General features: G+C 44.6%; 1 protein-coding gene across 4 annotated transcripts in view; it reads left to right on the top strand.

The window, feature by feature from the left end:
* Positions 1 to 24,572, top strand: part of TGDS (TDP-glucose 4,6-dehydratase) — a 417,256-nt gene that overhangs the window by 226,575 nt on the left and 166,109 nt on the right. For all 4 annotated transcript variants that reach the window (XR_015299323.1, XM_086934798.1, XM_086934800.1 and 1 more), the window contains exon 4: positions 12,925 to 13,015. Coding sequence is in view for 3 of the 4 variants with exons in the window: in XM_086934798.1 (XP_086790924.1) it covers positions 12,925 to 13,015 (91 nt within the window). In the remaining variant the exon portion in view is untranslated. The remainder of the gene's footprint in view (positions 1 to 12,924; positions 13,016 to 24,572) is intronic.

The raw sequence follows: 24,572 nt of genomic DNA, 5'->3' as shown, positions 1-24,572 counted from the left end.
AATAAAATAAATAAATACCCTACCTACCAGGACCACGGTATGCTAACTCTGTCCCCAGAGACCAAAATTGTCACCTTAACCCCACTTCCAAACCTAAATTGAATAATCCTAAAACCCGAAGGGCCTGGATTAAGCCATCCGCCGAAGCGACCAGGGGATGGACATCCTAGGGATTACACCCCCTGGAGTCCCCATCGGGGGAAACTATGCAGAATGAATAGGCAGAGTAAGAGCAAAAGGCTGCTTTATTAGGACTAGTATTCAGGGTAATAACTTATTTCCATTACAGCAAGTAATCACAAACCCGGTTCACTAATACAATTTCACAACTAAACCGCAACCTTTAATCCTTCCCCCCCAACCTGAACAGTCCTGCAACAACCATCCAAACATTCCTCACTATCCCTTTATCTTCCATCCTCTGGAATGACCCAACCATCGCTCTCCTGTATTTCCTTCACCAAGGACTACCCTGGAAGGCACAAACACTTCTGTTCTGGAGTGAGATCCTCCATTTCTGCCACCAAGAAAAACACTACCAAGGACATTCTCCTGCCTCCCTGCCCCACCAATACCAGAACATTTCATTACAGCTTGATGCTGTAGCCCCAACATCTTTCAGTAGTGTTCTTATCACCAGCAAGTACAATTCCTTCCCCATGAGGGACAAATGTATCCCATACTGATGATGAAACACGAAATCCTCTTTCTAAATATGGTCTTCCAACCAGCCTATTCCCTTCGTCGTACAGAAACGCTGCATCTCCTTGTTGACTTTACGCCATTCAAAACGCATACCTTTCAGACTTAATTTTTTCCAAAATGCCTAGTTCCGACAATTGCACCAGATCATTTTCCCCCGTGTATGATCAGGATGTCTGGACATGTTTTTATCTCTACCAAATTTATTTGAGAACTATGGCAGCAATTTTCCCTACCAATTAGCCCCACTTATTTACTTATTGTGATGTAAGAAAGTTCTTTGCCTGCATCCTTGTCCAAATAAAGCAGCCTTTTGCTCTTATTCCTGTTCATTCCCCACCCTACCATTCACTCTTTATAATTAATCAGAATAAAATCCCAAATTATTTCCAAAAGGTTGTTTTCTGCGTGTTTCGCCGCCCATTTAATGAAAGAATGGCCCTCAATCCATAATGAAATTCTCACCATGCAGGATCCTGCCACACAACCTAGAGTGAATTAACATGAGGGGGGGAAATTAAAGGTCTTCCAGCTGCCTAGTATAACACAAACATTAGTCAGAGGATCATGTGCCCAGTTTCATCACTTCTTTTATAGGATAACCCAACCTGAACACCTTTGACACTGCTCTAATCCTAAAGAAATGTGTCTTAGTTAGAACCGTCTTCATTCTCTCCAACATCTGTGATGCTAGGAACCTTGTCCCATCCACATGACGAACAAAACATATCCGGATAGAGCACTCTCCGCTGGCCTGAACCCATGCCAAGCCTCTACTGTGAACGCTAAACCGCCAGTTCCATTCAGACATGTAGAGGGGCCATGGTTATGCTGATCAGTTCTTGAACTTTTCAGGTGTAGCCTCAATTTATTATCAGGCTATTCTATATCCTCCACCTTCAAACCACCTTCTTTATCTTTGTCAAATAATTCTGATACTCCAAGAGCACCTAAAAAGACCATAACATGCATGCATGACCTGAAAAAACAACCTCTTCATCGTCACTCGTTCTATAGTCCACCCTTGTAGCTATCTGTTTCCCTATGGGTACATAACCCCAGAAACATATGCCAACTAATTGTTTTTGCAATTGTCGTGGCTGAAATACCTCTGTCAATGTTATTCATGAAGCAAACTACATCATCACGCCGGACCTCTTAGATCTCATCATCCTTTTCTCCTACCTGCACCACTGTTTAGAAATTCCTCCCAGGCTTGCCTGTAAGAAGCGTTGGTACTCGCTACGATAGAATTCTCTACTAGTTCAAAAATCCTCCGTCTCCTAGTTCCTAAATTTCCATTGGTACCCTGGTCTTCTTGAGGTCTGCTCTGGAGGCCAAATCGCAGAATCTCTGCCACTGTAAACGAGACAATGCTTCGGCAATGTTGATGTCCACAACAAGTGCTTTTGGCTCTAAAGACGATGTTTTACATTAGACACCCTGGCATTAACCTCTGCAATAATCTCAGAATACGTTTGTCTTTCACTTTCTGACCATTCGCCAAATCTACCACAGTTCCGTCGTTAACATGGAAAGTCACTGTTTAGTTGGCAAAAGTTTTGCCCCAAACTACAGTTGGTACCCGCAATGTGAAAATTTCAAGACAATGCTTCTATCCTCTTTTTTCCAATTGGAATGCCATTTTTCTTCACAACATCTGACCTCCCAAAACAGTCCAAAACCATCGGAATCTGCTACATCTGAAAAGATTTGTATCATCCAGACAAAATCCTCATTAAAGATCACATTGTCACTCCGTTGAACCCTTTCAAAATCATAAGCCAAACTTCCAAGTGTGTATGGACTTCTGGTGAAATTCTTATCCTGTGGTGTGGTAATTTTGCTCCTGCAATGGCAAAGCCAAGTCAACAACAAAAAGCCCAACCTGCTCTCACCACCGGGCATACTAAATTAAGGTGACCTAACAACTCCTGGACCTGTCTAAGCTGTAGCTTAGTTGCAGTAAGCGCCTCTTCCCTCAATAACATAATCTCTTTGATATTCTGCTGCGGCAATCTAGCTTTCAAGTTTACCATATAAATTTTTGTTCCCAAGAAAACCAAGCATAAACTTGGCTCTTCAGTTTTCTCTGGTGCTAATGGAACACCTAACTCTTCCGCCATGTGTTGAAACCCTTGCCACACTCTTACATGTAGCTGTCCTACCTTCACCAACAAACAGGAAGTCATCCACATAATGCGTGACTAGCCCATGATCAGATCGGAACATAAAACACTACTGTAAAAAAATACTAAATGTCTCAAAAAGCTTGCAAGAAATCGCACTGCCAATGGTAACAGTTATATATAAATGATTATCAAACTGTAGACATTACCAAGAGGAGTCCTTTGAATGAACTGAAAGTAAGCGGAAGGCCGGTTGGATGTCGCATTATGCCAACTTAGAACTTGGTCCAGCTCTTCCCACCAAAGCCATAGACATATCTACAGAAGCAATCTGAACTGCTGTATCCTTTCTAGCAATTAAATAATTGAAAGTCAAACCTTCAGGCCAGGTAAGATGATGACTCATTCGAAGCTCGCCCTCGGATGTTTTTGGGCACTACACATAAAGGGGACACTATCCGATCTGGTAAAGGCCTAAATGTAAATGGGCCTGCCATACTCTGTTCAGACACTCATTTAAGTAATTTATCTCCCCCCTTGTGGCTGTTCTTTGGCCGATTTCAAATTCTCTACAAACCTCCTTTGCCTTGATCACCTAAACAAAAACCTTCTCGAAACCCCCATTCCAAAACCAAAGCAACTTTTCTGTTGGGATAAAATGTAAGCCAGTAATTCAAATTGTGTTCTTTAGCTCGTGTAAAAGCCCTTGTTGTCAGACTGCAATTGACCCCCCTCTACATTTTCCCCATGCATTGAAACTATAGTTTGCCTGTTTTCCAAAACACTGCAATACGGCATACTTAACCCAATTTCTTGCACATTCGTGTTTATATTTGCAGAGATTTATTGGGCAATATCCCTTTTAGAATCTCTGGCATGCACCTAGGTTTTTTCCTGGCCCTCGACCCATTGTATCCCAGGACTGTTGGATTGGATGCCCCAGGTAGGGCAGGTATGGTACCGCCAAACAACTAGCTGTGTGTAATGCTTGTGGCGGACGTTGCAGTTACATCCACTGTAACCATAGCTTATTATCAACTTCCAGGTTTACCAGGTTTCAACACCATGCATGCAACCAAACAAACCCACCAAAATCCATATGTGCCCTTTTAATGCTGTCTATATATTTAGTTATCAACACTGATCTCTCAGGGAACTTCTCACATTAGACACTTGCATAGATCAAAGATTAAAATGTCCACATATCTATCGTTGTAGGTAACTTAGGCCTCTTAGCTAGCTCCCATGCCTCATATTTTGATCTCTCTATGCATGCATTTATAGATATACATGAATTCGTCTTTCCATATTTTCTCCTTTGTGGCATTTGGCAAATGTGCCTCCAGTGGCACAGACACCCCCATGTAAGGCCGTTTTTTCAAACCTTCCGATTTAGTTTCAGAATCTGTAGACTACAGATCTTTTTCTTGCACCTTCCCAGTTTCATCCCTTGTCTTACTCCCATTATTAGCCCTAACCCCCTTTTCTCTCTCCTGCCCTTTGTTGTCACCAATCCCAGTATCCTCTGAGGCTTTGTCTGTACCCACCCCCTATATCCTCTGAACTTTTCCCCACCCCTGATTCAACTAAAAGCGCTTTTTCTTTTTATGTGCCCAATTCCCAGCTACTCTTTGCTCACCTACTGTCAGTCCATTATTCAGATTCGGTGATGTTCTGTGTTCCCCCTATACTTCCTTAGGCCGTCTCCAACTCCTTCTTCTTCCTTCTTTTCTGTTCACTGTATCTTCTACCTAAAACACAGTACTACTTCAGGAGACATTAGTTTACCCCTTGTTCTCATTCTCATAGTTTTTACTTTCTCCCAGTGTGGAATTCTCATCATAATCCAATTCAAGGTCTTATTCTGCCACCTTGTCAAAAGCACTCACACCCAGGAATTCACCATCACCCACACTATCCCTATCACCCACACCACAATCAAAAGATCTCCAATTTGCAAGCCCGAGACAGTTTACGCACAATGTTGATTTTCTCCGCCTGCGTTGTTGAGATCCATCTCAACAACGCGGGCGGAGAAAATCAACCTCTCCATTTTTATAGACCAGCGTTCACAGGTCTCCTCCAACCTGACCAGTGGTTGCTCTTTCAGATTAGACCCGCATTCCAGTCTTCTCCCCTTGTCTCCACTAAGCCCTGCATGTCATCCCAACCTGAGGGGTCCGGGGTCCGGGAAACTTTTGCTTCTTTCAACAGTTCATCATGTCCTGTCCCCTTTTGTTATGGAATCGACCCATCTCCCTCTTTGCTCCCTGGCACCTGCTGTAACTCCGTTCTCTTCACTCCTGCCTGTGAATAAAACCTTCCTCTTCCAAGGTCTAAGGAAATGCCCTTTTAGTATGGGCACCCCCAGATGTTTTGACTGATGCTGCTGGTTTTTTGATTCAGAGTGCACTGAGGCCTGCTGATCAGACCTCAGTACCACTGTCCTGACCCTAAAGTGTATGTCGAATTGTCTGTACATGATTGGAAATGGCTAACTTACCTGTAAGTCCCTAGTATATAGTACACTGGAACCCAAGGTGTAAATTAGAGGTGTACCCCAGTGCTTACAACACTGGTTATGCCACCCTTGAGGTCCCCCAAGTAAAATGAGTCCCCAAGTCCGCCACTCCCGACTGGCATAGCAGGCATGCAGTGCTAGTCCGACTTTGATATTGATAGCAATGACAAAGCCACCACTTCCCCAGTACCACTGTGTGAGTCACCCCTCTGGCTGGCCTTCAGATACCTTAGGCAGGGTGCTGCAACACATGGCACAGGCAGGACATGTACTTTACGTAGCCTGGCAATAAACATGCAGAAGTACCGTTTTTACTGTGGAAAAACTTGGTCGCCCAATTACAGGATCACCCAGTACAGAATTACACAGTGACCTCCTTGACAGTGCTAACTCCTGAATGGTGCAACCAAAGAGGGCCCTTCAATTTATCAAACAACTTGTTACATAAGCCCGACTTGTATCTCAAGTCAAAATTAATGTTATTGTTGCAGTGTGCAGCTTTAGCTAAGCTGCCACTAAAATTCCTGTGCCTTCCCAGGCACACATGAAGTCTGTTCCACAAGAGCGCTTTCTACCATCCTGGACAGCGTGCTAGCGTCTCACAGGAAGGAGAACAACGAGGGATTGCAGGCCAGGGACGTGTTACTTCACTCCTACAGGAAACCACTTAAGTGTACGCTCCAAAAGGCAGGCTTCAAAGAGGAAGCCGCCTTTGAAGAGCAGATGTGTCACACTTGGGAGGAAAGTTCAGGCTGGCAAGGGAAGCAAAGAGGGGAAACCAGTTGCCAAACCGGGTTCCCATGGCCTAGTAACCCTGAGGTAGCCAGACTCCAGGGGTGGGCTATGGAGGTCTGAACACTGGTAGAGGGGTCTAGCCATCTTGGGAGTGGGTACAATGGGCATTCTGGGATATCCAGATGCCGCACTCCACAGGAAGGGGTCACCAGGTAGTAGGGAACCTGGTAGCCCATTGGCTACCTACTCGATCTTACAAGCATAAGGGGCACCCTGATCTCAGATCGCTACTGACTTAAAAACAGGGCAGCAGAGGGACTGCCCTGCTGCACCGTGAGTTCAGCACCGAGAGGCTGCAGCGTCAAAGACTGCACCTGTTGGCTAGCGAGAAAAGGGACTGTGCCTGGCTGTCCAGTGGCAGCCCCTGCATTTACCGCTAACGGCGGCTTGGTCGAAGAGCGAGGTGGCGCAAGCGAGTCATGCGGCTACAAAGGGCGCAGGTAAGAGCAGGGGTATGGGGGCCAGCTGCTCCCCCCAAAACTCATGCTGGCTGGGTCAGAACCCCCCGCCCCCCCAGCTAAGTCACTGTGCCCGTCTACTGCTCAGTGAGAAGCTGTCTCCAGAGCCCAGTCATTCAAGAGACTACAAGGAGGCCAGCCAACTGGCCTCCATGTCGCTGTGCCAGGAGACAGTGGAGGACGTCTGTTGGGCAAGTGATAGCCCAAAGTCTTTCAACTGCCACCACTGATGCCTTGCAGCACCATGGACCAAGACCTGACGCACAGAGTCCCATCTGAGTTGGCTGAGCTTGGGAGTGCTGTTGAAGAGTTGCTGTTACCATCAGAAGGTGAGTTATTAACCCAGGAAGGATTGTTCTGTGACTGCTACTCTCGTAGATTTGTAGTCCAGTGGCGACTGGACCTCAGCCTGTTTAAAGCGGACCTCGTGGGATAGCAACCCTGCAACAAGAACCCTCATCATCTTCGTAGACTGGAGAACCCTTGCAGGAAGACTCCCGTCGACTGCCCTGCATCCACTGCATCTTTCGGAGGGAGCAAGTGCAACCTCTACCCGCCTCCAGGAGACCACCAGCATCACCAGGCAACCTGAAGTCGTCCATTCTACTCTCCCTACCTTTCCGAACTCAGAGGCGACCACCTCACTTTTACTCAAGAAAAACCTGCTTTAAATTTCAGCGTTGGTTTCGGTGGTGAAGGTCAAAACCTCTGTGGTCATCCCACTTATTGCACTCATTTTCGGGCATGTGAGGCCTACTCGGGCTTGGGATAACACGCCCGGTCTTATCAAGACTTCCCTCCCTGCACCACACATTACCTTAAAGGCTTTCCTTATGGCCTCCCTCCGGAAAGTCATGATGCACCTTGTGCATCTTCAACCTTATCTAGTAAAACACTACATGTTATCTTCTAAACAAAGGCAGCCACCGCTACCCTACCTACCAGGACCACAATTCGCCAACTCCGTGCCCAGCTATCCCCAGGGAGCACCTACTGTCACCGTAAGTCCACCCCAAGCCTAAATAGACCAATTCTAATCCCCTAATTGCCTGGACTGCCCCATCCTCCTGAAGCACCCCGGGATAGACATCCTAGGGATGCCCCCCCTGGGGCCCCCATTGCCAAGCCTGCAGGAGCAGATATTTCCAGACTGTGGAGTGTCCTTTCTCTAGCTATTTCTTTACAAATGTTAACCTCATTAGCTCGGAACTTTCGCATCAAACATACTTGCTTCTTATTGTGTGTCATTGTCCCTCCTTTTGCACATCCACTGCATGCCTCTCCCCTCGTTTTTTGTGTTTTCTCTACTCACTTTGTGTAATTGCAACCTGCGTGTTTTTTGACTCTTTGATTACAAAAAGTTGCTTGTAGTGTTCTTTCCTTGGCTAGCAACATTTGCTACATGGTCTTCTTTACTGATTAAGTTGCAGCTTCAGCTGTGCTGCACGTTCTAGTCTGCCCCTATCTTCTGTGAAAATATTTTTCAGTTCAACCATTTTACAGTGTGTTTTAGCTTGAAGCCTATCAAAGAGTGCAACGTTTGCTAACAACATCCTGATAGAAATCTGAAAGCTTCCCTGGGAATGCATTCCGCCAATTACTTACCATAGACTTTGTGGTTTGTAACTTGCAGTTGCTTGCTTTCTATTTGCTGGCTTTATTTGTTGGCTGTCCATCTTGAGTTCATCCTTCCTGTGGAGAATAGCATATTTACTGTATTCTTCCACGCATGCTTGCTTTCTGCAAACAGGCCTTTAAATCTTGCTCCTATTTTGTCACATTTGTTGTGCAATCAAAGTCAAATGTCAGGCTCTGTTTTCCAATGGCGCTTGGTGTTTACTTTTCTTTCTCTGACTTCAAAGTGAGAACATTTATGCAACAGTCTTGCTGTGAAAGGAATGGCTTTTTTTTGCATACAATAACATTAAAATGTCTGCAATTGAACGATGCTGATATTTCAAAATATGTCAGAATTAGGAAAGTACAAATGAAGTACTTTTTTTGTAATTCTGAAGTGTGGTGAAAACCAAATATTCGAATGTGATCAAAACATATCAATATACTAGGTGATAACAGTTCCACATATTATTGTTTGTGCACAGGAAAAACTGTATGTCTCTGCAAGTGTAATGGTCATTTTAAATGAATGTGTTGTCTGCAATGGCAGTGCGCGACAACACCTTTCAGACTCCACACTACATCACTCCACACCAGTCCACTCTACAACACTACTCCAGTCTGTGGCCATCCACTCGACGCCACTTCACTCCATTCTGCAACACTCGACCACACCACTCCATGTGACTCCACTGCAAGACCCGCTACTCCATGACATGCCATTTCACGCAACTCCACTCTACGGCATATCACCCCACTCTCTATGCACCTCCACTGTATGCCACTCCAATTTAACACACTCTACGGCAAGCCACTCTGCGACGCACCACTCTATTCTATACTATAACAATCCCCTCCATGACACAACACTCCACGTCACCCCACTCCAAGGCCCGCTATTCCATGAGACGTCAGGACATGTCACTTAAAAACAAGCACTTCGCTTAATGCTACTCCACTACATGCCACTCTACTTCATGCCCTTTCACTCTACACCTATCCACTCCAATCTGCCTCAGTCCACTCCAGTCTATCCCTAACTACCCCACTCCAATCCACTCCAGGATTCAAAAGATCTACTCGCCTGGTTGCCATGGCAACCCAGATTTCATCAGGGCAAGCCATTTTTAGGGCTTACTCACCCATTCTAGTGAGTTGACAAATAACAGCTGTTCTTATCAATCCAAAAGTGAAGGAGCAATAACAATGCCTTTAAATCTTGCTTTCCTCTTGTCACATTTGCTCTGCATTCAGAGACTGAGGTCCAATGCCAGTTTGTATTCTTTCCACATTTGCTTTTCTCTGACTGAAGTTAGAGGATTTTGAAAAGGAACTGGTTGACAAGTGTTCTGTGCAAAGTGTTTGAAATGAAAGGCTGTAAAATGTCAGGCTGTTTTTCTAGCACAATATTGAAATAGCTAATAAGTCAACCATCAAAGCATTTTAAATATATTTCAGTAGTTATGTAGGTACCTTTTTATATTTCTGTGTGGTGAAAATTTTTTTATAGGATGAAAACAAATCAGAAGACTTTACTTGGTGATGTGCAAATGATAAATATTTTTGCTAAAACCCAATTTTCAAACCTGGTTTGTACTCTATGTAGTTTTAATCAGTAACACTGCATAGAAGAGGAACAGTCTTGGCCATTTCATTGGAAAATGTACTGACTGTAAATTACAGTGAACTACCCAATCATGTTTTTCTATTATTAAAAGTGAATTTTTAAACATGAACTAAGAAATATTCCTGCCCCAGCCTGATGGCAATGCTATTAGTGAACTAATAGGCAGGTCAGGGGCCTTATGTACCCTATTTGTGGACCCAATTCTTATTAAACATGGGAAAAACATTTAGGATATTAAATGAAAAAGAGTTTTTGTGTACAGCAGAAGTGATGACCTCACATATTTGAAGGTACTATCATATCTGATAATAAAGAAAAAGTCTGCTACTTAAAATAAAATATTTGCCTAGGATCACACTATTTGAGACCAGTTTACGGGTCAAGTATATTATGGTTAAGTCGAGTAGATTATTCATGTTCCTAGACCTGCAGATCTACTTCCCTTTCTATGAATTTTGTAGGCCGGTACTCAAAACTTCCCCACCCCAATCTAACCTCACCTCACTCCACTCCACACCAATCCAATCCAATCCAACCCAACCCACTGTACTCCACCCCACTCCAATCCACCCCACTCAAATCTTCCCCAATCCACCCCACTCTATTCTACCCTAGTCCACTCAAATCCGTCCGCTCTGCCCCAAACTTTCAATCTTCCCCACTACCCTTCCCTCCATTCTACCCCACTGCACTGCAGTCTACCCTAATCTACCCCCACTCCAATCTACCACATTCTAGTCCTGTATAATCTAGCCCACTTCCCTCCAATCTACCCTACTCCAGTCTACCCCAGTCTACCACACTCCACCCCACTCTAGTCTACTCCACCCCACTCTAGTCTACCCCCTCCAATCTTCCCCACTACACTTCCCTCCAAACTACTCCACTATACCCCACTCAACTTCAATCTGCCTACTCCACTCCATTCTACCCACCTCCACTTGAATCTGGTCCACTCTACCCAATTCATGCTACTCCACTGCACTCTACCACACATCAGTCTACCCCACCCCACTCCAATCTACCTCATTCCACTCCAAGCCACTCCACTCCAATCCACTCCACTCAACTCCAATCCACCTCACTCCACCCCACCTCAATTTACCCTATTCCACTCCACTCCAATCTGCCCCACTCCACTCTACCCCAATCCACCCCCCACTACTCCTCTCTGCCCCCATTCCATTCCAGTTTACCTTAATCCGCCCCACTTCAATCTACCTCACTCCACTCCAACCTACCCCACTCCAATCTACCCCAACCTACCTCATTCCACACCAATATACACCACCCCACCCCAATCTACACCAGCCCACACCACCCTAATTCACCGTGCTCAACTCTACTATAATCTACCCCACTCCACTCTACCCCACTTCCCCTAATTGACTTTACCCCATCCTACCCCACTCTACTCCAGCCTACCCCACTCTACTCCAGTCTACCCCACTCTACTCCAGTCTACCTCACGCCAAGCCAGTCTACCCGATTCCAATCTAACCCACTCCACTCAGCTCCAATCTACCCCACACAGTTCCACTTCAATGTACCCCACTCTATACCACTCCACTACAATTTGCTGTATCCAACCCCACTGCTCTTTACCTCAATATATCCCGCTCCACTGTACCCCAATTTTCCCCACTCTGTTCTACCACAATCTACACTACTTCACCCCACTCCACTAACTTGTAGCCATGCTGAACCAAAACCACTGTGATGTACAACACAACTATAGCATAGGCAAGACCTATTGGCTTTGCAAATGCTTATTTTCAAGTGGGGGGGGGGGTCAGTGTGGCTACACCACCAAGAGAGCTTGAGTTTCACTCTGATTGGTGAATTACAGTGCAAAAGCATCTGGAACTTCTTTTCATATACTGTGTATCGGAGGGCCAATACAACAACTTAAATTGGACATGTGCATACTTTTCACTAGTCAAGAACAAGCACAAACTTCACAAATGCCGTTCACGCAAATTGCACTACGTTAGGCACCTCATTCAACCATAGTATTCACATCTAATGCATAAGTCACAGGACAAACGGCAAAAAAGCCAGCATTTTCTCTTTTGTTAACAATGCAAAACAGTAAACGGGCTGGCACCCAGAACCCAAAAGCCTAAATTTAGCTGCTTAACTCCTGAGATTATAGAGTTTGTTCATTCAAAGTTTGCTGCTAAATTTATACATGCCTTAAGAGAAGCAGGCAGGGGCACACCATGTCGATGCCATGTGGCAAAATTGGAACGGTACAATGTACGATGTTATGGCAATACATGTCGATTAAAATTGAATCAACTTCCGTTTAGTACAATACTCTATGCATTTGTTTGATTCCAAGTAAAGTTATGCTTCCCTTACGGTACACTTGTCTTCTATCTCCGCATTCATGAAGGGGGCCATAAGAGCAGGGTTTTTTGTTTACCTTACCACATATTAAAATTCAAACGAATGAAGATTTTGAATCCCGCGGCAGATTTCCAACACCAATATAAATACTAATATTTTTCTAATCAGTCTAGTAGTTTTCGAACGAATGCACAAATAGTTATTACGCTTCATTTATCACATTGTTATGAAGAGCAAGCAACATTTGAGCCCTGACAGTATAATCTTATATTCAAATACATAAATGAGAACAAACCTAAACTTTATTTAAAAAGTGCGTTCTGGTTCTCATGTTCATTAGCTTATTAACTTGACCTGTTTTATTTTTCCAAAATGATGTAGCAGTGCATGATCTTAATTGACTAAGGACAACTACCTCATTTTTGTTTCACTTTGTACTCAACTAGTGCCATGAAAGAGATGTGCTTTTAAAAGTCGTGTAAGGCTGGTTCAGACTGAGTACCCATTTTTACCAGTGGGTGAATTGGTACTGGGCAGCGAGCTGCAGAACAGGATCTCACCAAAAGCCCAAGCGGAGAGGGATGTAGCTGCTTACACTATGCATAACCTCAACCATGAATGGAAACGACATTGGGTGCACAGGGACGGCGGGGCATCTCTCCCTCTTCAGGTTGGATACACGGGCGTTTACATTTTTAATGTCCCCCAGTTTTTCTCTTTTAGGGGGATATCTGCGACGCGCATTTCGTGAAGCTACTCTTTGAAAAGGAGAATATTGATATTGTGCTTCATTATGCAGCACAAACGCACGTTGGTGAGTTTTAATATTATCCAGTAACTAGAATAATATTTTTCAAAGTTTAAAATGTATATTAAAGCAAGTTCCTTATTAAAGATATTTTGATCTAGATGACCGTGCGATGACCATGCATTCCCGCAAGCTCTGCCGTTCAGAATGAGTAAACTTGATTCTCTGCCAACAGATGTGACAAGATAGTAACCTCTGGAAGGGAGAGGTCGGGGTCTCCTTCTTGTAAAGCACCTTTGGACAGAAGCCTATATAAGGTGACAGCATTTCTTGGGGGGGCAGTCAAACTATGCTCAACTCATAAATGCCCCCACATGGCCCCATTCTAGATGCTGGTTTAAACATTTTTGACAAGGCAGGTGTTGCCTTCCAGACTATTTATGATTGCTGAGGGAAGCATGTACAAAATGTTCATGCCTTTTAGTCACTATTCAAGTTTTGTGGTAGATTGTAAAACATATATTTTTTAAAGCACAGCTTAGTCCAGTATATTGAGCAACGAGGCAGCATATAGTTGGAAACTCTTTCTCTGCAGACTTTAAAACAATTTCCACATAACCTACATCTCTGCAGTCTCCATTATTTCTATACTTTTTAGCCTCACATACAACTATATTCATCTTCTGCATAATCTGATTGATTCTCAAATAGTTTCCTTCCTCACAGGTGCCTGCATTCTTGAGTTGATGTTGTACAGGAGGTAGTACTACAAACTTTATGTCCCCTTAAAGACCTGTAAATTGGGCCGGTTCGTAAAAGGGCAAAGAGGGCACAGTCCTTTTTATTTGTAAATCAATGTAGGTTAAATATTCCCATTTTAATCCCATGTTAGGGGTAGTTCGCAAAGACAGAGAGAAAATAATTATTGTATTGTAATTGTATTGTTATTGCATTTTTTAGTGCTTACTACCCCTGATGAGACGTTGAATCGATTTTTTGGCGAGTAGCACGCTGCTTTGGAACACATAAAGGATTAGTGATGTATTAGTATAGTGAAATCTGAAAGTAATTTGAGTGGTGGATAGGTTATTCAGTTATTTGGATAGAGAAGGGTAGAGGAGGAGCTAGAAGAGGGAAAAAGGTTTGCATTTATAAAGTGCTTGCTTCCTCTGATGAGGTGTTGAAGCGCTTTTTCGGCCAGTAGCACATTACTCTGGAACCCATAAAGGATTAGTGGTGAATTAGTATAATGAAATATGAAATTTGAGAAGTCGACCTGTTAGTCTGTTATTTTGATTGAAAAGTATAGTGGAGGATAGAAGAGCGAAGAATTTATACTTTTTATTTTAGCGGTCACAGCTGTAGAAGGAGGCTTGGGATGAGTAAAAAAAGGGATGTGGAGTGGAAGAGTCAGAGGGAAGAGTTTAGAAAGGCTTGTTTTGGCGTCTCAGTATAGTAAAAGAGGGGTCAGATGGTGAAAGGAAAAGTAGAGGGGAGAGAGTACTTTTCATACTCAAAAATGCCTATGTGAATAGACCTCATTATGTGTTAAGTTTGCAATTACTTTATTTAGAACTCCTTTTTCTCTACAAACGGGGTTTTTGGAAACAAGGTTTTCGTGGGTTGTGAGTGTAATGAGGCATGTCCCAGTTTTTGCTTCTGAAACAACCGAAAAATACCAACCGAGGCAATTAAAGTGCTGCATTTTGGTATTGCAGACCTGTCTAAATTACAGTATCCTCTTTTATTCTGTCCAAGAAATTAGGACAATTCTGTGCTAACAGTATTGTGTAACACTGCTGTTTTGAAGTTGCAGGCATACTGAATGACACCTCCACTAGAGTTGCCACTTGCCACCTGGCCTTTTTTTACTGGCATGGCCAACATTTCTATGTTCTGATTGGTATAAAAATTAGAAAAATCACCTTTAGCCTGTATTTATTCTAATTATCAGTACATACTCGAAACAGTAAACATAAGAAGAAATCATGTTAAAATATGTTCTACAGTTGGCTGAATGAACCCTGGCTGAATTAAAGTAAGCAAAAACGTAAAAGCCATGTTAAAAACGAGTGCAGATAATTTGATATAAAGCTCTATGTAAGTATCCTGTCAGGACCTTTGCATAATCTAAAACCATGAACAAACGGCTGATCTTTTTGTGTGGGAAACCCTAACCTCTAAATAGTTTTCATATACATAATTTCCTATGGGCTACAGAGTTTACATTTCTACAGTCACAAACTTGGTTATAGCTGAAGATGTCACATTTTCGCAGAGAAAATATACCTGCGCCGTGATTATGCTCGGGATTTGGGTCAGCCAATCATTTTCTGCCAAATCCTTCTCTACCCTTCTCACCTTCTGAAGGACAGTTTTGAAAGCGCACTTGTTTTAATTCATTTTTTTTCATAAATCCTATAACCCTTGTATGGTTTTATATTAGTTTGTGAATTATTGTTAGATCTGGGCCCCTTGTCTGTTTTTTTATTGGGATTTTCAAATTAGAATAAAAAAATCATGCCCGTTATCCTCTTTTCAATCATCCCAATTGGACGTTGCTAGAGAGTAAAAATATTGCCTTTTCGCTTTCATCTAGCCTAAAGTGTGGAGAAAGAATTGCTTCCTAATGTTGCATTATGCTTATTTGTTGATATTTCATATGTTCTAATTTTCTGAGTAGAGCGTGACAAATTAAAGCATTAAGCATTGATTTTGGCCATTTACAATGTAGAACAGTATGTTCATCGTTTTTGTTTTCATGCCATAATTTCGATTTTAAGCCTTCTCTGCACAGCCCAGGACACCTACCCATGCCTGATGGTGCAGGAAATTCAATAAGTCACAGACAAGTAGAGTAATTTTGCGGTCACACTGAAATAATAATAATTATTCTCAGTCACAGTTCATAGAACAATGTTGATATAGTTAATCTTTTTTAACTAGGAGAATTTATCATGTTTTTCACCACCTTACTTACAGATTTGTTTAAAAAAAACATAGATAATCTGAATCTCCAATTTCTTTGTCTGTTTCTTAGATACTTTCTGATGGATCCTTCTAATTGCATATTCTTCACCTTATAATATTAGCCTAGGTGCCACACTGCATCCAGAGGTTTTTCATAGCAGTTCTTTGAGCTCTACAAGGTGGGATCGTGCGGCACTGTGCAGACTTCATACTGCCCCAGAAGTGACGAAACAAACCTGCATATAAGCGCCACCCATGAGCACTAATGTAATTTCCTTTCTTTCCACACCTCCGGATGCAAATCTTGAGCTCTGCTACCAAATGTTTGGTATTTTGAAGACGTCCAAACTTTATACAATTTGCTAGGGAATGATGCCTCCCCTGAAAACTGGATTCAAGCCAAGCCACCACTGCAGGAGGCAAGTATTGGTTATGGATCCACACAAATTCGGTTTTAGGTGTTTGAGTTCGTAGCATGGCTCTGGCGTGCGATGCGTGCCCTTGCATCTGTAGGCTATTTGAGCCCGAGAGGCAAATCTGTACCTTGCCAGGAGCTAGTAGAAGTTGCGGCCTGCTGCTCCAAGTCCTGCCCTTGAACTTTGTACCTTTCTGCAACTGCTCCACTTCCGTCTTGAAGTCTTCTGGTAAGTCAAAGTATAAATAAAACATAAAAAGCAAAGTGGGACTTGGCTCCTCCTCATTCCACCACTCTGCATCCAAGGAGAGGGCGTCAAGATGCAAATTGCACTTCATTGAGGTCACCTCTTACTGAGTCAATTCCACAATAGATCCCAATGCCTTCTGAGTTTCGGGGCTGTCATCTATTGAGATCTTGAAGGAGGCCAAGCTGCAGATTCAGTGTAATTCTGGTTTCCTCTGGTGCGCTTTCAGGCTCCAAAAAAACGAATAAGCCTCCAGTGGGGTTACTGTTGGCAAGGGCTCCCCGGCACATTTCATGCCAGTTCCCGCTGCCCCAGAGCTAGAAGGTGACCCACTACCAATGCCCATGTTAGATCCTGACTGACATCTGCCTGAGCTCGGCTCATGTCGCCTAGGAAATTGCAAAAATGTAACCAGTCGTCATGCAACTTGACTCCTGTCATCTGTCACTTCCTAATCTTATCTAACCACTGAGGCTACATTATCTCTTTATTTCTGCCATTGATCCTGCGCTGGAGATGGGGAGCAATTCAGGATGATGATGATGATGGTGGTAAGGGAGAGGTCTTAATCACCCCTCATTACACTGATGATGCCTTTTATCCTGATTTACAACATAGTGGGCTTAATGCTTCCCCTAAAATAGAGATTAACTCTGCCACCATTGGAGGATAGTGCCTCATTTATAGAGGTGGTTTGGAGGGCAGCCGAACTGCTTGAGGCACAGTAGCACTCCATTGAGACTCAAACGCATGTTTTGACGGAAAACCATGGGACCACCAGTATTGGAGCCCTTGTTTCTCTTTGATGTTGCTCTTACAGATACTGTGATGACTATGCAGAGAGCCTTTTTGTGCAGGCTTGAACCGGTAATGTTAATCCCAGCTTATTTCCCTTCACTCTCCTGATAGGGAATCTGATATGATTTGTGTCTTTGGCAGACGCGTGTTTTCTTCAGCCAGTTCGGTGCTGCTTTCTGTCAGTACAGTCGGCCTGTTAGGTAGGTACACCCATGCACTGTCGAACATGGCTAGCGAGATCTTGCCAGTAGCCCCATAAGACATTAGGACCTCCTTGGCACAGACGATACATGATGGTGAAGACATGGGGAAATATGTTATTTGTGCAGGTTTGGGTACCACAGATTGCCTTGGCAGGGTTGTTGGTTCCATTGTGAACCTTTGTCAGCACCCCTTTTTCGAGGTCCACTAAGTTCTGCTCCGATGTGCAGGTTTAGTTGATGGACATGCCTTTTCATGAGCCCTGCTTGTTTGATGAAAAGGTGGACTCTGCTTTGGAACACTTTGAAGATAGTACAGCTACATCGCGTTCCTTTCAGCTGTTGGCTCCTGTGAAGTAATTTTGGCAATTTAGAGGCTACCTCAGGGGACTGGTGTACAGAAAGTTAGCCTTCACAACCAGTCAACTGAGTCCTCTGGCAGCCACAGATGAGGATCCATCAGAAATTGTTAAGGCCAGCAGGCGCATCAATCTTTAAACTCCTCCACCCCTGTTACATCGGCCAGCACATTGCTTTAGTTTGTCCTCAGCGGCTCATACCCACCCTATAGGAGGCAGGATCCAACTTTTGTTACTGGGTTGGTGATCCATCATGTCCGTGAGATGGGTACATTTATTCAAAACTGCTGTGCCTTACTTTCTCTGTCCTCGCCTCTCACTACTCCTTCCTTCCCTGAAAGAATTTCAGAGGAGTACATGTCCATTCTCCTACAGGAGGTATATCTGTTGCATTCCATAGTTGCAATAAAAAAGGTAGTAGCTACTGAGAAAGATGGGGGAACTGTTACTCTAGATTTTTCCTGGTTTCGAAGATGGATGGAGGCCTCTGGCATAAATTGGACCTACGTCCTCACGCCTTCCTATGGAATGACAGATTCAAGATGCTCACATTGTCCCAGATCCTCTCTGCTTTGGACCTGGGCTACTGGACCATGTCCTTGGACTTGCTGGGTGTGCATTTTCATACACTCATCCTGTAGTCCCCAAAGCATTATCTGCAGTTCACAGTGGGCTGGGAGCATTTTCAGAAGGGAAAAAAAAATAAATATATATATATATATATATCACCTACTGGCGGTCGCCAGTAGGTAGTTATAGTTAGGATTATTTTGTATAGGGAATCCGCAACATTCTATTGGGAATAACTTTGGTGCCGGTTGAGGAATCTGCCTGAAATTTGCCTCGTGGCGCTCCGCTCCTTCCCTGAAAGGGTGATTTGTCAAGCAGGGGCCGAGATAAAAGGGGGGTCCCAATATGTGTTTTCCCCATGTTGGACTCACTTTTAGCCCGAACGGCTGAATGGTTTTCCACCAAAATTGGCAAAATTGTAGGGACTGGTAGCCCAATGTGCCTTTGCTATGTCTTAAGATATGTGCTCCAGTGGATTTTGAGTAATTTAGGTTTAAAAAAAATATATATCTATAAGCGCGCCCCGGTACGCACACCGGGGCGCGTACCAGCGCGCTACACGAGTTTGCGCGCAGAAAGCTGATTGGCTCTCGGGTTTCTGTCAACATTCCAAACAGTACGGAGCCGGCGCCATCTTGTGTCTCGGTAGGATCCAGACACAAGAGGTGGCAAAAACAAAGGGGGAAATGACCAAAAGGGGGCAGAGTAGACCCCCCCCTGACCCCTAGGTTTGATGTGGAGGCCATAAAAGGGCCCCGCGGGGCAAAAACAAATTGTTGTTTTTTTTCGATTTGCACGGGGGGAGCGCCCCCTACGCGCACCGGGGAGCGTACCGGGGAGCGTACCATGGGGAAAAAAGAATGACAGCTTTTAAAAAATGTAGCCTTTTTTTATAAATTGGAGGTAGTTCTAAAAAGAACTGTTTTTTTTTCTTCTTTTTGTTGTTTTATATTTTTTTATTGTTTTTTTGAACATTTTGTCCTTTTTTTTGGCTTTTATGAACAATTTTATATTTTTTTTGTTATTTTTATGGGGACAAACAAAAAACAGGGAATTGTAAATGGCTCAACTGGAGCAAAAAAAATCAGGAAAAAAATTAAGGTTTTTTTGGGCAATTGTGGTTGTCACCAGCACGGTTGAAGAGTTTAATGCTTTGCTCACCATAGGTAATTGTTTTTCCACAAAATATACAAACGATTTTGTATTGTCCAAACTGGGGTTGTATGTTTGGGACCATCTCCCTTGTCTCTGGACCAGATGGAGTGGGTTGCTTACTTTTGGAGGTGCTGGGAGAAGATTGGGGAGGGTTTCTGGTCAGTTCTCTGACCTCTGCCGCAGCATAGTTGTTAGGGTGCCGGCGTTGCATGTGGCGAATCATGGTGTTATTGCCAAAAGAGTACTTTTTGTTAGGGTTCCCCCTTGAAAGTACAGTGCCACAGATCAGACAAGTAACCCTTGGCGCATTTACTTTCTTGAGGTCCTTTGAGATTGAAAAAAACTCACAGATAATGTGCTCCTTTGGCTTATATGGGGTCGTATCTTCAGGCAGGAACCTCCTCCTCTCCTCCTCCTCCTCCTCCTCCTCCTCCTCCTCCTCCTCCTCTTCATCTCCACCACTGTGGTGTTGTGGTGGTCCTCTTGGTGGTGGTGGTGGCTGAGATGCTCCTGCTGCTGCTGCTACTGTAGCCATTTCTGAGTACAAATAGGTAGTAATAGCTCTGGAAACAGGTCTTCCTCACTCATAGTACAAAGTGAGAATGAGGAAAAAAGGTGGGGGCTTTCATCATTAGGAAAACAAAACTGTCCTAAACCAATAAAAAGTGTTATTTTCAGGTCACATGACCAGGGCTTTCATCATTTGGAAACCAAAACTGTCCTGAACCAATAAAAATTGTTATTTTTAGGTCACATGACCCGACACGCTTACGCTACGCGCCCCGGGGCGCGCCTAGCGTAAGCGCGTCGGATGCTTACGTAGCGCGATCGTATGCACTCGAGTGCTTCCGGGTGCGCTTACGCCGTGCGTATCACGCGGACGCGGCTACGCGATACGTCACAATGATGTTTTTGTTCGCGGCAATAGCGCTAACTAGACGCTCACCCATACGCAAAACTGCGCTTACCGGTGCGCTCACCGGGACGCGCACCGGCAGGGCTCCAGGGCAAAAAAAAAACCATGAACAATATACATAAAAAAATAGTATTACATAAATATACAATATAGGATTCATTATAAAAAATATTACATTTCATAGCTATAGAAATTTGCTATTAAAAAACCTTTGAAATTCACTGAAAAAAACAGGTTTGAGGCCCTATATATAGTTAGGAATTAGCATTTAAAAAACCAATGAAATTCCCTGAAAAAAACCATAGGTTTCACACCAGTTATAGTTAGGAATTAGCATTTAAAAAAACTATTAAATTCACTGAAAAAACCATAGGTTTCACACCAGTTACAGTTAGCTGGAAATTTTACTGACCTAAAACCATTGAAATTCCCACGTTCTAGTTAGTTGGACTCACTATAACTTGCGCGCCTGCAATGCACTGCTGATGACGTCACATATTACATCACTCATGACATTGTCAGTGACCTTACTCATATATATATATATACACTGAAAAAAGCATAGGTTTCAGGCACGTTATAGTTAAAAATTAGCATTTAAAAAACCTCAGAACTTCACTGAAAAAACCATAGGTTTTAGAGAAAGTTATAGTTAGTTGAACATTTCACTCGTACAAAACTAGAGAAATTCCCCCTTTATAGTTAGTTCAGCTAACTATAACTCACGCCCCGCAATGCACTGCTGATGACATCACATATTACATCACTCATGACATGGTCAGTGACATCACTGATGACGTCTCAAATGACATCACTGATGACATCATCCAGCACAGCTCCGTGGGCCGGACCGATTAATCCGATAATTATCGGGCGGAGCTGGCGGATGCCGGGCTCCTTAGACAGCGGGAATGGACACCGGAAAATTTCGTCAATCAGTTAGAGCACATCTAGGAGCTGAGAACCCCTGCGCTGCCGAGAAAACTCCGTTATACCTTGCCGCTACGGGGCTTGCCTTGGGAAGCAAAATGGCGGCCCTGCGATCCGTCTTCTAAAAGCAGCGGCATAAACGAGCTGGCTGGAGCTGAGAGCCCTGACTAACAGGACGGGACACCGGAACATCACGGCAGTCAGGGGGAGCGCTCTCAAAGGCTGGGAGCCCCCACGCTGCAAATCACCAAGCACTCTCTGCCTTGAACCGAGCCTGATTGGGGTAATTCCAGTGTCACGGAGCTTGTGATCGAGCCGGAGTGCAAGAATTCGGCTGCTGATGCACTACTGTTCCTGCGAGTACACATAATGGTATATTTTGTATGCGAGTTTGATCGCATTCCTTGAAGCAACGTCTGCTCCACAGTGTCCGTGATGAATTCATAAAATGGCGGATCATCACCGTTACTACATCGGACTTTGGAGCGCGCCAGCAAAATAGGGAGGAACTCGGATAGCTCTGTCTATGTCTGCTCTGACCTTGTTTCTGCACATAATGAGGTATCTATGCTTTAAAAGGAATTCCTCTACTACAGCGGAGCTTTTGTATCAAATGCTGCCTGACTTTAAAATGGCGGTTTGTGCGTATTTTGATTATTAAGCTGAAGATATGCCACTCCTGGCATAGGGATTTATCAGTACATCTGCTACTGGCTTCTCTAGACCTCCATTGGTACTCAACTATTGATGCGCTGTTGTCGACCCCCTTGTGTCCGTGTGCTGGCCCATACGTGACGATTGCCTGACTCTATGATGGCGGCGCCAGCTCGTACGTGCTAATCGGGTTGATGACAAGAATATAAATTACAATGGAAAGGAGGTCCAAAGTGAATTGCCAGTGAAGGTGACTGTCGAGGTGCAAAAGGAGAAGCCCTACATCTTTTGTGTGCAACTACTGCAGTAAAGCTCTCGACTGTGGAGAAAACGTGTGAATCCCGGATTTTGTGCCTCTTGTGGGCAGGTAAGTGCTACACTACATTGTGCGGTGGATGCCCGAATGCGAGACTGTCAAGGCGCGACTTGGCTTGTTTCCGCGGCTCGCCTCTGGTGGAGTCCGCAGGGACCCTGCAGCGATTGGGGGCGAACTGTGTCATTGGCCAGAGCTGGGAAGAGCCGGTGCGAGCAACGGTTAGCGCCCACCATAGGACTTTGGAGGAGTTACCTGAGGAGGCGAGGGAAACATCGGCAACGCTGCCTGGTGCTCTGGGGTTGTCCTGATCAGAGGCAGTGAGTTCAAGGGCCGTCCAAACACCCGGCAGACTGCACAGAGGGCCGGGGGACCAGAGATGACCCCTCTGCAACCTGAAGGCACAGAGTTAGAGTTGAAAAGCTAGCGTGGTCTGTGCCTGACCTCAGCATAGTGCCCGCTGTGCATCGATCACCTGAGACTGTGAAAAGGCCACAAGAAAAGTCAGGTTAGTCTCCCGATACTGCAGGAGACGTTGGGAGTAAGAATGGGCAGGTTTGGGGGCCAGATCTTTTTAAGTGAACGCAGGAGCAATTTTTGAACTTTGCCTGACCTTAAGATGGCGGACATCAGATAAGATTCCCATGACAGAGGTTTGGAGGAATTTTTACCAGTAGAGACTAATTGATCCTCGAGGGGCAATTGTGGTCACACTGGAGACCAGAGCCTAGCGACCAGAGCCTGATGACTATCTCAGAGGTTGGTTAAATTGGCCGGGTGTGGAGAGGGGTTATAGGCGGACACTGGAGGCACCCCGAGGCAAACATATGCGGTCGGTCGCTGCAGATATGAATTAGGGGGTTGGCTTCTAAATGGCGTCCAGGTGGTTAGAACTGGCTGCTGCCTCCCATGAACCCAGCCTCATCATGGCTGAGACCAACTACCGCCTCAATGCCTACACAGGGACCTACAGAGGCCTGGACTTGATGTGTCTGACCTTAAATGGCGTCTGCCTCAGCTTTCGTTTCTTCTGCAGCCTAAATGGCAGCCTCCTGCTCCTTCTCTAGATTGTTTTATACCTCTCTTCCCCTCTTTTTCCCCTGTCCTCTAGTGGGGACAAGTTCTTCTGCTCTGCACCATGCAACTGTAGCCTATGTATCTGTTCAAAACGTTTTTTCTTGAACTCTCAGACCAGAGCAACATGGCTGATTCCCAGTGGAGCTGCTAGACAGCTATAGAGGAAATTGGCCTTGGAATCCCCTTGACCGTCACCTACCCAGCCGCACATTGGGCACAGTTCTTCCTCGTCTCCCTGCTATGGCTCCTACCTCCCCTCCCTCCTACGAATTCTCGCAACATTGTTGCTGAGATCTACCTGTTTACCGGCTTGTGCCCACTTCAACACCCCTTTCATGCTCTCCATCACCCTTCCCACCGCTTTCCCTCTTTTATTCTTTGTCTACTTCCTCTGCTCCTATCCCCTCTCCCCGTAATGTCTCATAGCAACTGTCCCTTGTGCCCTTTAACTAAGCACTCCTTCTCCCCTTGTTGGGGAAAGATCCTATTATTTATACTGTGGAGTCTCAGTGATTCCTCTGAGAGAGTCCACTGTGCAAAGGGAGCCACTCACAGTTGAGGTATGGTATGGCGCCCCTTGCTAAAGCACTCCCTCTCCCCTTTTTGGGATAGGATCCAGTATGTAGGCCTTGGAGTCTCAGAGACCCCTCTGAGCGAGTCCACTGAGTTAAGGGGGCCTCTCGCAACGGAGTTGGGGGATTGATACCACTTCCCCTGGGATCACAGCTTACTGGACTTTGGCCGTAACTATTGCTCGTCTACCGGTTTGTGACCCCTTCACCCTTCCCCTCTATTTTCATGCTGTGTTTCTCACCATCCACCTCCTCTTTCCCTCTTTCTTTCACTGTCTACTTTCCTTGCTCCTCCCCCCCCTCTCCCTCAAATCTCTCCCCTTGCCTGCTTTTTCCCTTACGCATATTTCCTTATTATTTGTCTCGACCGGATTGTTTGTCCCGACCTAACATGTAACTATGTAGCTATGCTCCAACAACTGTGTAACCTTTGTAACGATGTACTCA

The sequence above is a fragment of the Lissotriton vulgaris genome, chromosome 8 (genome assembly GCF_964263255.1).
Source record: "Lissotriton vulgaris chromosome 8, aLisVul1.2, whole genome shotgun sequence".
Classification (NCBI taxonomy): domain Eukaryota; kingdom Metazoa; phylum Chordata; class Amphibia; order Caudata; family Salamandridae; genus Lissotriton; species Lissotriton vulgaris.
This window is presented reverse-complemented; position numbering and strand designations above follow the sequence as displayed.